The 21074-nt window shown below is 32.0% G+C and overlaps 1 protein-coding gene, 1 long non-coding RNA gene and 1 pseudogene across 2 annotated transcripts; 2 read left to right on the top strand and 1 right to left on the bottom strand.

Annotated features, from left to right (window-relative positions):
- The first annotated feature begins 1588 nt into the window (after window positions 1-1588).
- Window positions 1589-2909, top strand: LOC114175018 (probable methyltransferase At1g27930). Its single transcript, XM_028059773.1, has one exon. It carries the CDS (start codon window positions 1746-1748, stop codon window positions 2589-2591), a length of 846 nt encoding a protein of 281 aa, XP_027915574.1. The 5' UTR covers window positions 1589-1745; the 3' UTR covers window positions 2592-2909.
- Window positions 2910-7148: 4239 nt separating this feature from the next.
- Window positions 7149-8566, bottom strand: LOC114175115 (annotated as a pseudogene).
- A 1566-nt stretch (window positions 8567-10132) lies between these two features.
- LOC114176408 lies at window positions 10133-15795 on the top strand. The gene is made up of 3 exons (XR_003603001.1): window positions 10133-10219; window positions 15493-15568; window positions 15734-15795. It is a non-coding gene; the product is annotated as an uncharacterized LOC114176408 (long non-coding RNA).
- Window positions 15796-21074: the final 5279 nt, after the last annotated feature.

Below are 21074 nucleotides of genomic sequence, written 5' to 3' on the forward strand. Positions count from 1 at the left end.
CTTAATCTTGTCAAAAATATTTACTAGAAATATTAATTTTGGTAGAAATATTTGTGTACATTTATATAAAAATTAAATTTGGTTTCAATCTGAAGGACAAAATTGGTTAATTTTTACAAAAATTAAGACAAAATTGAGACAAAAATAAAAAATATAGGAACCAAATTGAGAATGAGGAAGTGACACATGACATTATAGTGACATGTGACATTGTCACTGCTATATCATACTGTCACTATCACGTAACACGATGCCAGCTTGGCACGTGACAAATTTTTTTAAATTTTTAAAAAAAATCAAAAAAACATAAAAAAAATCAAAAATCCAGAAACTGACACGTGACGCCCCTTTAATTTTGTTACTACACTATTAAGGAAAATGACTTGATCGTATCAAATTATTCAAAATATGAATCAAATTAAGATAAAAAAATAAAGGAACCAAATAGATATTTTGCTACGAAAATAACGATCAAAAACATAATTTAATCTAAAATTTATTTTGGTAAAGATTTTAAAAGTGAGATGGAATATATGAAGGGATGGAGTAAAGAGGCCCATTGTCCCAACCGGTATCCGAAAGGATGAAATGAAGCAATAATGTCTTGTATTTTATGCTTTGAGTCTCATTTCCTCAGACAAACAATAAAGTAAATAGTGTGCTCTTTTTTCTCTTTTAAGATTGGCTTCGTCAAAAATAAAATTCGGAATTGGCGAATACCAGAACATTGAACCGCGCAAGGAAAGTGAATGGTTCAGTTAGAAGAAACCAAACGATTACTTACATAGCAGCTGTACCAGATCCGGCATCATAGAACAATTGTCAAAGAATCACAAGCCTAAGGAGTAAAAAAAGTTAAACACTCCTGTTGAAAAATGAAAAACTATTTAATTATTTTATTAAAAAATCGTTCTATTAAACATTTAAAATATCTTTTGTTTTTGTCAAAGTCAATTACTTACATCTTTGAATCCTCAACTTCTCAATTAATTGTTTATTTTTAAATCTCTTGTAACTAGTCAATAATTACAACTAGTCAGTCAACTTATTTGGAATACTTCAACTACCATAAAATTACATATTTAAACAAAAAATAATAAATATCTAGAATATTTAATATAAGAAAATTTTAAGCATAAAATGAATTAAAAATATAAAAATATAAAAAATAAAAATCTTAAATTAGACCTGAAATTAAAAAATTTAGTTAAACACTCCACCAGTCCTCATGAAATTCTTACAACAGGCCATAACTACTGTAGCAACACGTGGAGAAGCTGACAAACACCGACCGGGTTCCTTGTCCTTCAATTGCTGTTAGCATCGAATGGCTGAAAATATTTTGAATTATATTTTCTTAATGTATTCAGTAAACAAATTTGATTAGAATGGGTAGGATTTGACCGAGTAATAGAGGTGAGCACAGAGGATTATTCCCACCGGACATCCTCACTTTTTAAATTTCAAAGTGTACCCAATCCCAACACAACACGAAGACAGAGCCTGGTGCGACGTGCAGCGGTTTTGCCTAAACCACACCCCTAATTCCCATAATCTTAACATTAATATTATTAATAATAAGAATAATATTGAATGACATTTATTAGTGTCGTGCCCTCACATTTCTCATCACCAGCCACCAACATCTATCTTCTTGACATTAAAACCCCCTCACTAACTCACATTTCCAATCGCATAAAACGACCATTTCCAAAATCCTCGTACCTCTGTCTGTGGATCAAGCAATGCAAGGGAGCGAGAGGATGAAGAACCGATGGTTCATGTGGCTATTGGGGGCGTTGTGTATAATTGGAGCCACGCTCTTCATCGCTAGTTTCATGCAAACCTCTGAGAACAGTCTTCTATGCACAATAACCAGAGCGCAGCAGCGTTTAACAGGACCTCCCACATCGATGCAGCTCAGAGCGATACTTCACTACGCCACCTCGCAGATTGTGCCGCAACAGTCTCTTTCGGAGATCACCATCACCTTCGACGTCCTCCAGGCCCTTAATCGGCCCGCCAAATTCCTCATCTTTGGGCTGGGCCACGACTCCCTCATGTGGGCCGGTCTCAACGCGGGAGGCACCACGCTCTTCCTCGAGGAGGACCCTAAGTGGGTCCAGACCGTCCTCAAAGAGGCGCCGGGCCTCCGTGCCCACACCGTCCGCTACCGAACCCAGCTCCGGGAAGCCGACGAGCTCCTCTCGTCTTACCGCTCCGAGCCCGCCTGCTCGCCGGCCACTGCCACGCTCCGCGGCAACGAGCGGTGCAAGCTGGCGCTCCAGAACCTCCCGGACGAGGTGTACTCGACGGAGTGGGATCTGATCATGATCGACGCGCCGAAGGGGTACTTCGCGGAGGCGCCAGGACGCATGGCGGCGATCTTCTCGGCGGCGGTGATGGCGAGGGACAGGAAGGGCTCCGGCGTGACGCACGTGTTCCTGCACGATGTGGATCGGAAGGTGGAGAAGGCTTACGCCGAGGAGTTTCTCTGCCGGAAGCAGTTGGTCAAAGGCGTGGGCAGGCTCTGGCACTTCGAGATTCCTCCCTGGGCTAATCACTCTCGTCATGACGCGCGTTTCTGTTAGGTTTCACTTTTTCTTATTTTATTTTATTTTATTTTATTTTAACGGTGTAGTGAATACTGAAGAATAGTGAGAGGACCATATCTATATGTCATTATAGCTCTACCATTTTAGTTTACTTTTTTGCATCTTCTTAGTTTGAACACAGAAAAAACGGTAATCATTACAAGTGGACGGTGGCGATGAAGAAGGCTCCGTCGCACTCTACCGACACTTTTTCACACACGAGAAACTTGTGGGTTCTGCTTCGTTCCTTTTTCGTTTGGCTTCTGTTAACACCTTATTACTCTAATTTGGATTGGATATGGCGGTTAATGTCGATTCTGTTTTGTCCTCACTCATGCTTTCCGGTTCATGTGAGATTAAACTGAGTTTAAGTTAAATAGAGTTTATAAGTTAACAAACTCTATTTATATCTTTAACCTGGTGACATGAAAAAGTCCAGTTAATTTCAGAAGTAAATATATCATTGAATATAAAACATTTATGACAATTTTGATGGAAAAAATTAGGCATGCTTCTGTGATAAATTCACTCACTTTAGTATAACAAAGCAGAAGTCATGAAAATTAGAATATAAGATAAAATCATAATCAACTTATAACATTTTGTGTAGAAATAATTTCATTAAATATAATAAAAAACATTGAGGGTAATTTTCCCATATCCCTTCTTCCTCCATCCCATCCCATCCGCTGTACCAAATTGTTTGTATTTCCATTAAACATACCAGTACGGCGGCTCACAAGTTGTTTGAGATGTGCAATTATTTGACGAATGTGGGAAAGTATGCAAGCCGAGTTTCAATATGTTCTAATGCTGAAAAAATTAATATTAAAATTTTTAATTAGTATATATTTAAAATGGCTTTTAAGGAAATATAAATATACAATTAAGATGTATAATATAGAGAAGAAAATTTTGGTTGGATGGATTTTACAATATTGTATTGCTTACAGTTGGGTAAAACAATTTTTATGCATATATTAAAGGAACAATATTTTTCTTATTTTAAAAATGTTATATAAAGAAAGTTGTTTACGGTTTCAATGTTAGAGATAATAGTCTGAATTTGTAAACAATATTTCTTCTGAAAAGGTACACAAATCTTTCTCTTTCACCTTCATTCAAGTTTTTTAAATGTACAAAAATTGATTTTGCTTCTTTCAAATAAAAGACACTATTTTAAAATCATTTCTTACTTAATTGATTATTTCAATTAACAATTAATTTAATTATTTCAATTAACACTATACGAATTATTAACAATTAAAATAATTTAATTATTTCAAAAGCACTGACCTTATGGTTCTAGTGGTGATAAAAGTATTGGGTGGGTGGGTGGGTAATTTTTTTCTCGCATTCATCTGGGTTAGATATAACATAATTTTTATACTTGTATCAAACAAACACATTGACTTAGTGATCATGGTGTTGATATTTTAGTGTTGGTGTCTATATAGGACATCACTATAAGACATCACTATAACGCAGTGATATTTTGTAAATGTCACGCAAAATTTTTTAAATAAAAAGATTGGTTAGAAGCTTTTATTGTAATGGATAAACAGTTGAGATTTTTGTTTTCAACAATAAAAACACACACAAACACATTCACAAAATAATTTCCCTTCCAATGCACACTGCATATTTTTAAATAAATATGACTGAATTTGTAGTCAAATTAGTGACTAATAATTAAATTAATGATTGAATATGCGATGAAATCTGTTCTACAAATGACTAAATTAATGATCGATTTAAAAATATTGATTCCATAACAAAATTGGTCACTATTTTTTTTTTAAATTTCAAATTTTTTTAAACAATATAAACTTGATAAATGTTGAACATATATGTAATATTTACATAATTTCGTCATTGTAAAACTAATTTTACATAAATATTTTTCAAAATAATATAATCATCCAAAAAAGTTGATAATGTTATTCCTTAACTAGGATTCAATACAAACAATACACTAATAATAAGATAAAATCTAGGTAAGGAGAATAAAATTATGTGGGGAGTGCTAACAAATATTTTGGTGTTCAGATTTTCAAATCAAAAGTGGAACACACACCATCTGCACAACATCATCACCTCACATTCATGTAAATTAAATTCAATAAAAGTTCTCAAATCCTCAAAATTCATTTATCCTCCTTGCTTGAAATCATTTTCAAATAAAAAAAATCACTACGCCCAGAGGTGGGGAGTGCTGTAAACTTATGTGGGGAGTGCTAGCAAATATTTTGGTGTCCAGATTTTCAAATAAAAAATGGAACACAAACCATAATCTGCACAACATCATCACCTCACATTCATGTAAATTAAATTCAATAAAAGTTCTCAAATCCTCAAAATTCCTTTGTCCTCCTTGATTGGAAGCATTTTCAAATATTAAAAATAAATACTACACCCAGAGATGGGGAGTGCTTTCAAATTATGTGGGGAGTGCAATCAAATATTTTGGTGTACAGATTCTGAAATCAAAAATGGAACACACACCATAATTTGCACAACATCATCACCTCATATTCATGTAAATTAAATTCAATAAAAGTTCTCAAATCCTCAAAATTCCTTTATCCTCATTGCTTGGATGCATTTTCAAATTAAAAAAAATAAATATTGTGCCCAGAGGTGAGGAATGATGTCATATTATGTGAGGAGTGCATCCGACATTTTGGTGAGATATATCCATATTCAAAATGGTAGATACATCTTCACCACAAGATCATCACCTGAACTTCCTGTAAATGACCTTAAATAAAAGTTCCTAAATGTTCGACATTGCATCATCATCCTTCCAATTCTTTTCAAATTACAGAATGAAAAATTGAACCCAGACGTGGGGAGTGTTGTCAAAATATGTGGGGAGTGGCATAAAATATTTTGGTCTACAGATTTCCAAATCATAAATGGAACATACACCATTATGGCCACAAATATTCTTTGTAAAAGCATAAACAAAACAAATACAATGAAATGGCCACAACAGTTCCATATAAATATTTCAAGCATTCCAGAAACACAAAAGGCGTGCTACACTCAACATATAATTCTAAGTACTGTAACATTCCAGTTAATAAAACATAAATACAGAGTTTCAAGTATGTTCTCATCAAAGATACAATAGCACCATTGAGGTTAAAGTGGGGACCCATTAAGGAATGGTGCAAGTCGCTTCCGGTGGAATGGTTGTCGTTGTCGTCGACTCGCTTCTAGTGGAATCGATCTCGTCCAGTATCGTCGCTATTGCCGGTGTCTCCTCTTACGATGACAGCTTCCCGCTTCGCTTCTTTAACACGAGAACTTTACTGAATGGTTGCCGTTGTCGTCGACTCGCTTCCACTAGAATCGATCCCGTCCAGTATCGTCCGGTATCTCCTCTTACGATGACAGCTTCCCGCTTCGCTTCTCTAACACGAGAACTTTACTCTGTCCCCCTTTCTCTCTTTGTCTCACCAACACTTTTATTTTGCCAAAAAGAATTTGGGTAACTTTCGCTATCCCCCTTTCTCTCTTTGTCTCACCAACACTTTTATTTTGTCAAAAAGAATTTGGGTAACTTTCGCATGTGTACAACAGTTTGGTTTCATTAAAAAAATTAAGTTTAAAAATAAAAAAGGTGTGCCACGTAAACCATGTTAAAATTGAGTTTAAAAAATATGTTGAAATATCATTTTCGTTTCTCATATTTTCTTATTTTTTTGTACTCGTCTTGATTTTTGTTTATGACTTAATTATTTATTATTATAACATTTTTATTTATCGGACTTCATTGCAAACAGAAAAGAACCACTGCACATCCAAGCTTCTCCACCCCCATACTTGAGAGACACTTGTTCTCAATGTGTGAAGAAGAAAAGCAAGCAAACAAAATTTATTCTGCAAGGAAAAACAGAGTTCAAAAACAAAAAAATTAAATCTAGAAATTGAATTAAAAGAAAAAGAAAGCTTCTTCAGGTTGGCCACAAGTAAAAGTTCATTTTCTTAACTTTTATGTAAAAAAGATTGCTTTTTATTCTAATATTTATTATACTACTTAAGACTACACTAGCTACTAGCAAAAATGTATTACTACTATTTAAAAGAAAAAAAAAAGGGCCTATTAGTTTTTGTCCCTTGTGTTCAACCAAGATGTGCAACTGGTCCATGTCAACAATGATTTTCTCCTTTCAAGCCCTCTGCAGCAGCAATAGTGCTCAATCTAATGACAATTGTTGGGCATGTGAAGCTTTACTGTCAATAGTGGCAACATTATTTAGAAATAAATAATATTTATAAAAGACTTTTACTAATTTTATCTTCTTATTTCCAAGGGATGGATTTTAAGTAATCAAAATGCACTGAAAGCAGCTCCAAGTAATTTATTTTTGGAATATATCAGAGTTGAAAGTTATTTCTAAGAAGGATTATGTTATGGGACAATGACGCGTCTTAGTCTCATGACAATTTCTTTCACTTCAATTCAGATATCGTGCACTCAAACAATCCACAAATATATTTCTTTCCTTAAGAAAGAAATCTCAACAAAATTACCACAAAAACGACATTTTATTTATCATGAAATAGACAATAACAGCAGCAAATCCTCCTATCGTTCTTTACATTCAAACATAGACAAATTCTCACAAATTCAATAATCCAAAAGGGATTAATTATACATAATCTTTTATTTTCTACTCTCCCATTTCAGCATGTAATCAAAAGCTTTGTTAATTTCTTAGAATAGAACGGTGTGAGTGATGAATTTCTCCAGTTCCAATTCCTGCACATAAAGACACATCAATTTGAATGACCTTACACACTGCACAAATCAATAATATAAACTTACCCCAATCATGTACTTCTCCACAACTGAAGGAAGATCAGTGCGAGGTTTGTAGTTACCATAGAAGGTACCCTTAAGAGTCCTCTCGTTCAAAAAATTCACTCGATGAGTTTTGAATGCATCATCTTTGCTTGGCACTCCAACATGTACAGCAACACCCCAACCCTGAAGAAATAATCAAGGATCAGCCTTAGAAGCTTCACATAAATTTCTTAGCACTAAATAGAGCAAGCAAGGAATGATTTACGTACATCGTGAACACATTCGAATGTTGACACCATGCTTTGAATGCTGCCAGTACATTCAACAGCAATTACCTGGAAGCCAACATTCACATCTCAATCAACATCAACAAAATAAAAAACAATTTTGAAAATATAAAAGAAAAAGTAGCTTTAAGAGGCTTTGTCATGGTCTTTTGGGTTCACAAATTCATTGACCCCAAACTTTTTAGCTGCCAAGAAGAACAAAAATGAGAGAAGCCGTCAATAAGTGAATAACCCTTTAATGTATGTTTAGCTGAATTCCTTCATTTATTTGAAGAAGAAACCACTCTACCTTCTTGAAATCGGCTTGAAACTAAATCAACCCCAATGATTCTTGATGCACCGGAAATCCTTGCCCCTTTAGCAGCCTGTGATTTGATCACAAAGAAACAGAAATTAATATTGGACTTTCATAATTTGCATAAAAACTACAATGCTCAGACACAAAGGCAAGATTAACCTACAGCAAGGCCAACAGCTCCAAGTGAAAAATGGCAACAGAAGAACCAGGTTTTGGTTCACTAACATTATTGTTACAGACTATGTCAAGGCCAGGATTTTCCAAACCTGTGCATATTCCACAACTGAGAACACAATTTTTGTCAAGTGGGGGCAGTAGGGTTGACTTTGGCAACACATCCAGCATGAACCACAGTGTATTCACTGAATGTAGAGGTACCAACAAAATGGTAAATAGGTTGTCCCTTTACAGAAAATCTTGTTTGACTATCATGGATAATGACACCGCGATCAGTGTTGATCCTTAGCAGATCACACATGTTGCTCTCCTCTGACTTACAATGTGCCACCTCTACTTCCTCAATCACCAGTGGCTTCCCTGCCTCCCATGCTACCGCAGCTGCCACATTCATGCATTTCAACGTACATTCAATTCAAACAAAAGACAATTCTTTTATAGCCACAAGCAAAATTTGAAAACCAAATGTTCACTCGTTGATTGCTAAATAACGATAACCTGTCCGTTGAACAAACTTCTATAATACCATTTACCACTTTGAAATGGTGGGCAAACAAGATTTCAAGATCCAACAAAACTTACTCCACAATTCAAAGCTCAGAAATGACCCAACTTGTAGTACCCACAAATAAAGTATAAAGAATTAAGGGTTTTTCGTATAATTCGAAGTGCCCATAACATGAATGCACGCTCAAGATGTTAACAAATATGAAAAAACAAAAACTTTCTTAGAAAAAAAAAGGACGAGATGAATCTAAGCTATGCACAACACAAAAAGTGAAACATTGAAAAGAACAAAATGAAAATAAGAAGGGTGGATGAGTTACCTTTGCATTTTGATGACCTGACCATTGCTGGACATTGCTAACGATAGTCGGGGAGAACACTACTAAAACTTCTGATATGAAAATTTTCTTATAAATTTCTTATAAAAATTTGTAGGAAAAGAATTTTTTACTATTTTTTCCACGAATTTTAATCAATAGATAATATCTTCGTGAATAATTAATTATCATGAAATTTAAAAATTTGTAGAAAATTTCTTGCAAATTTTTTATGAAAAATATTCGTATCAAATTTTTTTACGAAAAAAATTCACAGTAATTTTTCTTGCGAAAAAATTAATTTAAAAAATTGTAGGTACTTTTTTTTGCAAATTTATATTTTGCAAGTAATTTTATTGTGTATTTTAAATTTGCAGGTAATTTCTTATAAAAAAATCGCAAGTATTTTTCCTGCAAAAATGAATTTGTAAGTATATTTTTTTACCAATAATTTTGCAAGAAAATTTGCAAGAAACATTTTATAAATTTAAAATATATAAATATATATAATTATTCTTTGGGGTCTAATGATGTTATTTTACACTTTATATATTTTTTATATATATTTTGAATGTAATTTTATTTTATTTTAAATTTTGTATATGTTGATATATTTTATATTTTACAATTTAATTAAATAAAATATTTCTTGTAGTTTTAATTGAATAAATTCTATATTTTATTTTATATTTCAAATTTTATGAACACACTCTCTACAAAAATTGTGAATCTTACTGAAGGTTTATTAAGAGAGGTTAGGATAACTTCAAGTAATTTATATGGATATCAGAGGTTTTTGAAACCCCCGGTATGTATGGGAGGTTTTCAAACTGAACAATAGGAAATCACATTTTCCTTTCATTTTTACCGTCCTCTTTTCTCAGTTTTCAGTACATTGTATTATTTCGCATGACCTAACAGAGGGTTTCTTCACTTCATCTCCTTTGTCTCTCGATTTCAGCAAACATGGTCCTCTCAATCGTAGCTTTCGATTCCTCTGCTTTTGTCTTCTCCGATTGGCTCAACCACAATTTCGAATTGGTAATGGCTTTCAATTTTTCTTTCACTTTCATCTTAATTTATCACTTTCCCTTTCATCAAATTCGTACTACGTTGTGCAATTGCAGGTTCAACAGCTATGATCTGTGCGTTGCCTTCAGGTTCAGTAATTTGTGTTTTTTCAAAGTTGTGTGCTGTTTCTCGTGTGCGCAGTTGCTTCACAGGTTTTCTACTTGACCTAACCTAAAGCTATTGAAACAATTGAACTTGTGTGCATAGAACAAAAGCAACAAAGCAAATCAACCATCAATGTAATAAACAAATACACAAAATTAAGAAACAATCCGCAAACCCATTTGATAGATCTAGGGAAATACGGTAATAGGAGATGAAGACAAAATAATCATAGAAAATGGAAACAAAACAATCACCTGATTAAGGAGAACAAAACCTTAATAGAAAAAGGCAAAGGAAAAATAAATAAATCTAGAATTTCAAAAATATGAGCAGGAGAGGAAGTAGGGATCGTTTGCGAGTTCATCCCATAAAACTACCACAAAATATAGAAATTCAGTAGTGACCAGAAGCTTCCTCAACAATTTTCCCATTTTGAAAAGAAAGCCAAATCACATCATCTATAGTGTTAGCGCCATTGCAAATGCTTTGCTCAACAAAAGTCCAAATGATTTGAGACACTTCGAAAAAATGAAAAAATCAAACTAAACAACATGTGTAAAAAATTTAGGTAAGGATATTTGGGTAATATCCTTAATAGTTTGTTTTCTTAGTTTTTAAGTAGATTCCATTCAAACCATTCTATTTTTCATTTTTAGCATTCCATCTACCATATCTCCAATATTAGTTTATTTATGCATGGAGTTATCATATAGTCTCGGATATTTAATCGATAGTGGAGTGTTTAAGCACTAATTTAGTGTATAATTGAAAATCCCCTCTTGTTTTCCTTATTTAAAATTTGTTGAGATAAGAAAACACTAGAATAGATATCGATAATAACATTCTAATTAAATGACTTCAAAGATGCCAACAAGTGTGTTTTTCATTAGCTGAAAGCTCACAAAATATTACGTTTTACTAATGGTCGAAAGTAATCGGTGTATTTGTTAATCATTAAGCATTCTTAGCAAAGAAGATAATTTTGTTGGCTTACATAGTGCCAATCACATTTCACCTATTTGTTTCACATCTCTTTCATTTCATAATCTTTATATTAACTTTGCATTTCACACGTTCTTAAAAATTATTTTCACATAATATCATTTTCTATAGTAATTATATTTCTATTCTTGATACTTACGCTGCACAAAACAGTAGGAGAAAAACACTAAATTTAATTAGAAATTTTATTTCTTAACTCTATTTTCTGATTTGGGAAAATGCAAAAAAAGGTATAAATTAGAATACAATTTACTCCGATGTATCCTTGAAATCAGGTAAATGATTCTCCTTATTAATGCTCTACCTAAATAAGAAAATAATAATTTATTTTATTTACATTAAATCCTAACATGGGGTGTACAAATAAGAATTGAATGATTTTGATTGATATATGATGATCTCAAACATATTCTGATTGATATGAGCTAATCTCCATCAATTATTATATCTCCGAATTTAATGTAATCAAATCATAGCTTCAATAAAATAAAATCATATCTCTAATACAAAGGTTCTTACTTTTATTATTTCTTACACTTGTGTTGTGAGGAAGAGTTTGGCTCTAATAAGGACCTTAGTATTAAGGGAAGCCTCCCTTAAATGCTAACTATTAAAGCGGGTATGAATGAAGTGAGTTATAAATGTACACCTAGCATCATATAAAAGTTTATTTGGGACTTAAGCATTGCATAATGTGACACTTCACTCAACTTTTATGGCCCACACTTCACAAATATTAAAAATCAGCGGTAATACATATTGATAAGCTTCCAAGTGCTTGATAAACCCTCCCTTAAAAGCTGGTAGTTAAAGAGACCAAGCCACTTTTATACTCAATTGAGTATATGATATTACTCAATCCGAGGCTTAGGAACCCCATAATACCTTAGTCTCTATCAAACTTACAGTCAAAATTTCAATCCTTATATAGTTTACGTTTTGTAACAAAGGATCATTCATGATTCCTCTGATTCAGTCACTACGTCCATATAAATAATACTTCCAATTCTTATTTTGGAATTTGGTTCCTATGATAACCTAGTCCAATGACCCAACAGAAATCTATTTAAAGTGTAGTATGGATCTATTTAAATATTTCCAAGCAAGAATTTCTGAAAATTGAGCAAAATCAAAGGAGAATGTTTCAATACATTAAGACTATATAATATATACCTCAAAAGCAGCTCCTTGTCCTCCATTGGAAGCAAACTCCTGTTCTGTTTGTGAAACTAACATAAGCTTTCGCTCATCAACTATCTTGCTCATTTCGGTTAATAAAGTAACATATTTTGTCACATTTCCATGCCATTTTCTGTACTCAGGATAATTATCAACAAATTTGGTCATGTCCTCTGTCAAGAGTAAAATCATAAAATCGGTGAATTTTATACGATGCCACCAAGTATAAATAGTTTTGGTTTAATTAATTTATTGGTCCATGTATTTGTTCAAAAATATCAAGTTAGTCCTTCAGGTTTTTTTAGACTTAATTTGGTTTCGATTATTGAAAAATTAATGCAATTTGATCCTTTTTTGTTAAATTTCTTGAAACAGATTAAGTATTTTTCATCAAAATTTAAACTGTTAATAAGGATGTCTTGCTTTGTTGAAATAATTAACATAATCCTAGTGTCAATTTCGATGAAAAATCCTTGATATACTTTAAGAAATGTAAGAAAAGGACTAAATTGCATCAATTATAAAAAATTGAGATCAAGTTGAGACTAAAAAAAAAATTGGAGGACTAACTTGACATATTTGAAAGAGAACAAGACTAAAAATGTATTTAAACCACAAGTTAGATAGTGCTCATAAATTATTTTCAAATTCTAACTTAAAAAAATTGCTTTATTTAATATTTACTTTTTATTGGCAAAACCTCTTGTATTTAGAGTGTGATAAACATTAGTTTATGAAAAAACAAAGAGTGTAATAAATACTAAATTTTTATTAAAGGTGGTAAAAGGAGAAAAAATCCCTTACATTCAATCATATGTCACTATTTTTACATCAATGAAATTCATTATCTAACTTCTAACAATACTTCGGATCTAAATTTTCCATCATTTTTCAAGTTAGAAAAACTATACTTATTTCTTATCATTATTAAGTTTGATCGAATAGTCTTTGAGATGGGTATATTAAATTATTCAGGTGTGGATGAACTCCAAATCATAAAGAGGGGAAGTTCACATGTGACTCTGTGACTCTCCGATAACATGCTAGGTTAGGTTATACTTCCTGTTATGTAGACACGTATTTATAACCATTTTAGACCCATGAAAATCAAGGATATATTAACATAGTTACATATGCAAGTTAACAAATTTTGTTTCTATTTGTAAATCATATATTATTTTGAAAATTATATTTCCCTTATTTGAAGATGGTTAAATATATATATTTGGATCTTATATTTGAACCCTTGATTATTGGGCCTATTATAACCTGCTTAACATACAAATTTAATTATAACTGTTCCAGTAAAGGTTTAAACTAACCTTCAACCAAAAACAAAAAAAAAGTGAAAAAGTATTTTAACCTCATCTAAGAATCACAATCTGGCCAAAATAGTTTCGTCCAACAGAGTGTACCCACTTGCATTTTCCTGATTTGGCTTGCTGAAGATTTGATCGTGATCTAAGCCCTCAATCTTGTCTACCTTTCAAATTGTACAAAGGTAAAGGGGTGATAAGAGAAAACGGTGATGAACAATTTCTTCTTTTAAAGGATCCTCCAATTTGCTTAAGAAAAAAGCAACTTCAAAATCTCAAGAACAAGAACCATAAGTCCTGGACATGATATGATATGTGTCCATCGACCAAATTCAAATAAACGAATGCTCACACCAATGGACTTGCACCAGAAGAGAAACATCTTAAGAATGTAGATGAGTTGTTGCACCTTCCTTTTGTGGATGAAGAATATCCTCCCCCAACTCTATGATGAGCATTATGAAGCAAGTGTACTTTTACCCTCTTTAAGTGAAGACTAGGGATGTCAAAAAAAAATTCGTACTCGTAGATATCCACGAATAAAACCTGTAACGAGTTGGAAATAGATATTGTAAATGGATACCAACGAGTAACATGTATGCGTATTTTTTATACTCACATGTTAACGGAGTGAGTACAAGTATCATAATATCCGTACCCGTACTCGTTATACTCTAATTTAAATTAAAAAAAATTATTAAAACATTAACACATTAATTTTAAATGAGTTATTTTTTATCAATTGGTTTTAAAAAAAAAAAATCATTTCTTTATAAACTTATCTTCTTGATATTTGATCCAAGCCACATCAACCAACATCATCAAGTGCTCCAATGCTTCTCTCTTACTTAGATGCCGAACAGCTAGACTAAGGTCATCTTTTCAATGGTCCTTAACGGGGAGCAGAAAAATTAAAGTTCAAAGAAAAGGAGGATAATATAGATGTTGATTTAAGGGGAGTAGATGAAGTCTGCATTTGATATTGATTAGTTGATGTAAGTTTAGGACTATTAGGCGCTACAAGTTATAAGTATTAGATGTTGCAAGCTACAAGCATTAGAAGCTAGAAGTTACAAGTATCAGATGCTATAAGCATCAAACACTACAAGCATCAAATGCTAAGTCATGCATCATAGGACCTCACTTATTTTGCTTTAATTTATTAGTTGTTCTTATTGGTCTTATAATTTATGATTTGCACAAGTTTATTCTGATTAAAGCTTCAATATAATGAAGCCAAATCTCCGTCCATCCATATTTTTGTATCTTGAGATAAAATCCTCCGTTACTCTTCCCCACATATCGAAAGTCTCATACCTTTGTTTGAAACCAACGGATGGTCACTCTAGCCCCTCCTGATATTTCCGAAAATCCTCCCAATTTCAACAACTCCCACTCCTCACACATTAGTTGTTCTTGTATATTTCCCTTTTAAGAAACAGAATAAATGCAACTATTGTTTACAATTATTATCCCAAAGTAACAAGGTTTGATTAGTTGATATCTCCCCGTTTGGTTACTTGAACTGTTATAAGAAAAAAGAAAAAATTTTCATTTTAAACTTCACTCTTAAATCGACACACTACTACTACTGCATTTCTCCTACTATTTTTCTTCCACACCCTAACTTCTATATAATTCTTTTAAACCCACCTCTCATGATCAAATAATCTAACTATCCATCACTTTCCTTTTATTTTTTTCCATGTGTTTCCCTCTAAGGGTTTTTGTATGTATCTCAAAGGATCATTGTATGTTTGTTTGGTTTTATTGGTTCTGATTTCTGATTTGTGCCTCTTTTGAACTAATTGTTTTTGTTGAAGGTGGAGGCATAATATATTCTGAGGCTAGGTTCGGTACATTCAGATTCATGTAAAGTCCTTGCTGGGATGATCCATTGTAGGTGTTTGGTTTTAATTGGTAGAATTGCTTAGGGTGTTTGGTTTTAATTGGTAGAATTGCTTAGGGTGTTTGGTTTTAATTGGTAGAATTGCTTAGGGTGTTTGGTTTTAATTGTTGAAACTAATTGTTTGATTTTGTTGGTTCTAATTTATGCCAATGTAGATGTTTGTGAGTAGGCTTGTTGATTGGTGGTGAGGGTTTTCTGCTGAAGCCTTAACGTAAAGGTGAGTTGCTTATTTTACTATGTGATTTTGGTTTTCAATCTCTTTATTATGCTTTGAATTAGTTGTTCATGTGATTTACTATCTGAATCTATTTTTTTTGCTTTGAAGCTTGTGAGGTACATGTGAAAAGTGTTTAAGTGTCCAATACACACATAATGTATACACGAGAAAATATTATGCAAAGAAAACAAGAGGATATAAAAGTTATAGAAAACAACTGAAAATATTTAAATAATTTTTTGATTATTTACATTCCCCTTAATTAGAGAATGGAAGCCTACAAGTCAATTATGACTTTTGCCTAGAAGTAGCAGATAACAAGTCCATTGGAAAATAAAGAGAAATGACTTGAAGAGAACCTATCCAACGTGGTTGGAATCACAAAACCACCTTTTAAACCCAGCTTGGCAATAAACTAGTTAAACTAGGATTTACAAGCTTGGGACTTAGTGCATATTTTGTGTCCTGTTTGTATAGAATGCATGAAATGGTATTTTTCTCATTTGGACATGTATACTATGATGCACGTGAAATTTAGAAACAAACAAATGAACAATATATAAAAGGGAATTAAAAAATGATTGGTTAAACTAAAGTGAGTGCAAAATGGCTTGCAAAGAGGGGCTAAAATGCATATGAAGGTGAAAAATTGTGTTTCAAGATCTATAAATGCCTTGAACAAGTTTCAATATGATGAAATATGCCGAATAAATAGTGAGGACTGTCCAGCAATCACAAATTCCTGAAATCACTATCCCAACCACACTTTCAAGTAAGAAAACTAGGTTAATTATGCACATGTTTGTGTGATCAAGGGTTAGAACGTGTAGCAGTGTACAAATGCATGATCCTACCATCTTGACATGATTATTATGATGCTAATGAGTTACTAAAACAAAGAATTTTCCTAAAGAACTAGCCCAAAATAAAATTCCTAATTCTAGCTCATCTAGAAAACCTAAAATTAGCATATCGAGTCAAAACTTGTGAAATGCTTGGAATGAGATAATTGATGGCTCAACATGTTTCAAATCACTAAACCAAGATGCTAAAATGCTCAAACCTTGATTTGGAGATTTTACTTGAAAAGTCAACTTTGGGTCAACTATCCATCTTTAGTAATTTTTAGAGTGGTTGAAATTTGCACCCTTGTTGGATTTCTTTCTTCAACAACCTCTAATCACTTTTAATTCATTGAATTAGAGTTGCTAAGGTTCACCAAAGTCACACAATAAAAATTAATGTGTTAGTTCACTATATACAACAAAACTAGGCTAACTAGTTAGTCTAAAACTACTAAAAACTAGAATAAGGTGGTTATTTCTAGTGCCAGGCATGACATTAATGGGGTAGAAAGAAATAATATATTGCTCGATGGGACCTAGTTCCATTTCAATCAACCAAATACTTAAGATATGCCATATTGAATAACTTTGTAGCTAATTTGAGTCTATAATCCCTCTAAAACCAAATAGATTGTGGGGGAATAAAATGAATGCATAATATACCATAAAATGATGCAAAAGTGTTGCTGAGAATATGAAAAAAAAAAATCTCAAGCCACTCACACTACCAAGATTCAACACAACATTTTAAGGCAAAAATGTGCAAATCTCTACGAATTGGTAATGTGAGGGAATTAAAATGAGATATGAATATGAAAAACTATTAAGAAACATGGCATGAATGTTTTTGAGGTCCTAGGTTGTCCTAATTTCATGCCTAAATGCGAAATTAAAAACTGTTTGATGAAATGTCTCAATGAAACGCTTGGTTTCACTAAGTGTTTGATGAAATGCTTGAATATACTAACTCGAGAATCATGCAATATAAATTACCTAAAAATGTTTTTATATGATATCCTATGGTAAATGAATGCTCAAACTAAATAAAAAAACTTACAAATCACAAAATCACTAGTTGAATCAATATTGGCAGCAAAGACAACTAAAATGGGTTGTGACAACAACTATGATCATGCAATTTTAACGTTGTGATCCAATGATAATTATTGAACTAAGATTCTATATGTCTAAGGGTATGGATACAATGCAAAAACAAAGTCAAATATATAGAAAATGTAAAACCATTAATTAAACCACACTTGACAACAAAGATATTCACTATTAGTTTTGACAACTTCTGGTTTAACTGCAAATTTCATGGTTTAATTGAATGATATGAATGAACTGGTGTTTTTAGCAGTTGAACAAATATAATATAATGCAAATTAAATGCATAAACAAAGAAATGAACATAATATGGAGGAAATTAGAAAATGGCTAATTGAACTTAAATGAATACAAAGTAGCTTCTTGGAATGGGTAAAGTCATGTATATGAATGGGGGAACTAGATTCCATGATTGTAAATGCTATGGACAAGTTTTAATATGCTAAAAAAAGTTAGCTAAATGTTCAGAACTCTCCAACAATCACAAATGCAAAAACTCACTATCCAAACCAGAATTTTAAAGCAAACAAAGTCAACTAGTTATGCATGAATGCATGATCCTAAAATCTAAATATGTTTAATATGATGTTAATAGACTCCTAAAACACTAAATTTGTTGAAAGAACTAGTGTACAAGAAAATTCCAATTCTAGTTTGTGTAGATAGCCCTAAAATGTACTCAATGGGTCAAAATTTGTAAAATGCATGGAATGACATAATTGAGGGTTTTGACATGTTTCTAATCTCCAAATAAACTTTCTAGAATGATAAAAAACAATGCTGGAATAACAGAAACTCAAAATCATTGGTTGGACCAAATTTGACAGCAAACTAGCCTAAACTAACTTTAACATCAAAATTTTCCTCTTGATTTTAAATTCTAATATAGTGCAAGATATATTTGGATGATTTTAAGATAAGGAATCTTCAAGTGAGACAAATTTGAGGACAATTCTCTTCAAGAAGGAGGGAATGATAGAGGACTATCCTAAGATTTCATACAAGAAGAACTTGAAGATGAACCTTTACAACTTAAAGGACCTATGACAAGGGCAAGGAGCAAAAGATTGAAAGATCAAAACTATTCAAGGCTCCTCATGCTACAAGCAATCTGAAATTCAAAGAATATGAAGATCATGGCTTAAAGCATTTGAAGGATAGTTTTTAGGAAAATTAGTTTATGTTTTTATTCTTTGGGTTTCCTCTTAGAAATTAGTTATGTTCTATATTTTTGGGCTTTGGCCTTTCTTTTATAAATTAGTTTATGTTTTTATGTTTTGGGCTTGAGCCTTCTTGTAGGGTTCTCAGGTTTTCTTAAACTTATGTGCCTATATATAGAGGTACCAAAAAGAATGTAGACACTTCATATATTGAATTTGATTTCATTAAAGAGGGGATTCTCTTTGTTCTTGGCTTAGGCCTCTGGTTCTTATCAGAGATTAACATCTTTGTGGCGAATCTTCACTTGACTTATCAATCGGCTAGATTGTGGCGTCCTCCATCTTTGTTTTATTCCGCATTCTTCTCTGATTTATTTGTGTCGTGCCTATCGAGGATTGAAATTCAGAAACGATCATATTCTTTCCTGGATAATATGATGTGAATTGAATGCTAAAATTCAAAATTGGACAGAATATGGAGTAAATAAAAAATACCTAATTTTGTAGATGCATATAATACTACATAATGGGTCAAATTATGTAAACTGACTTAAAATGATTAAAACTTGATACCAACATGAATCTAAATTCTAAACAAACATGTTTGAATTATCAAATTACTGTTGCAATCAAGAAAAACAAAAAAAATTCCAAAATTAACTACTTTTTGGAGTTTTGATGATTTGAGCTTTTAATTCCAAAACTATGAATTGGAACATGTTAAAGATGATAGAAAATGGGTAAAAATAGCAAGCAATGACTGAAAACGAAATTAAAACTCAAAAACTATAAATGGGTTGTGAAATAGGGTTGGAACCAACCACAACATGTAAAACTTTCTACCTAAATGGTATCTCTTTATGAATAGGTTGTCAAATATTGTCCAATTAGTGTTACTGCACGCACCAAGTGGACTTTGGTGCCTTGTAACAATTCCTGGAAAAACTTATTTTCTTCACCATGTTCATTAAAAATATTGTCATGGGTCTCCACCTTCATTATCTCCCAGTTGCTATCATACATTTGAACCTTCATTAATTTTAGTTGCATAAATTAGTATCTCCAAATTCTTGCATCTTAATTAAATTTTAGTTGTGGAATTGTGATGTCTGCTATTAATAAAGTTTTGTTGTTGAACTGTTTGAGAGATTTTTCTATTCTATCTTCATTAGTGAGTTATATAGCTTGTGCTCATAAAATTTCCTTTGCTAAGAATTTCTTTATGTGAATTGTTCCAAAGTCAAATGAGTTATATATCACAATAACTTTTTTTTGTAGTTTATGCACAAAGCGAAATAACTATAAGCAAGATTGAACTCTTGTGCATCATATTTTTGTAAATGTTATGGAGTATTTTTTTTTCATTGCTTTATTTAATAAAGTGAGTATGTTTTATAAACTACAAGGTAATAAATTAGCACAATTTTTTTTGTTGGATAATTCTAGAACATTGCTGGCAGAATCATGCAATTGTCACATTTTTTTCCAATAGAAAGTATTGTCAAGGACTTCATAAAATTAAGTTAAATTGTTATATTCAGTCATTCGATCATAATTTTCTATACACTTAAAAACATCATTTGTGATTGACCAATAATACGAAAGAATAAGGTTAAATTACTCTTTTGGTCCCTCTATTTGTCATGAAATTTAATTATGGTCCTCAAGTTTTTCGTTGTCTCAATTTGGTTCTCATTTTCTTAAAAATGACTCAATTTGGTCTTCATCGTTAACTTTGACCAAACAGTGTTAAAGTCAACGCCACGTGTCAATTTCTTTTTTTTTTAAATTTTTTTAAATTTTTTTAATTGTTTTAATTTTTTTTAAAATTTTTAAAATTTTTTTTTTATTTTTGACACGTGTCACTTCACAATTGTGCCACGTATCAAAGTGACTCAATTTGGTCCCCATATTTGTTTTTAGTTTCAATTTAGTCCTAATTTTTGTAAAAAGGAAGCAATATTGTCCTTCCTTAAATTGTTACTAAATTTACTTTTTTTATAAATTTTATGGTGATATTCTTACTAAAATTAATGTTTTTATTAAATATTTTTATAAGTATTTTAAATTAACTTTAAATTCTACACAAAACATTAGACTTTGATTTTGTTTTGAACTTGAAATTTAGTTCCTAAACTTATGTGTGACAAGTTATTTGATTTTTAAT

The sequence above is a fragment of the Vigna unguiculata genome, chromosome 3 (genome assembly GCF_004118075.2).
Source record: "Vigna unguiculata cultivar IT97K-499-35 chromosome 3, ASM411807v1, whole genome shotgun sequence".
Classification (NCBI taxonomy): domain Eukaryota; kingdom Viridiplantae; phylum Streptophyta; class Magnoliopsida; order Fabales; family Fabaceae; genus Vigna; species Vigna unguiculata.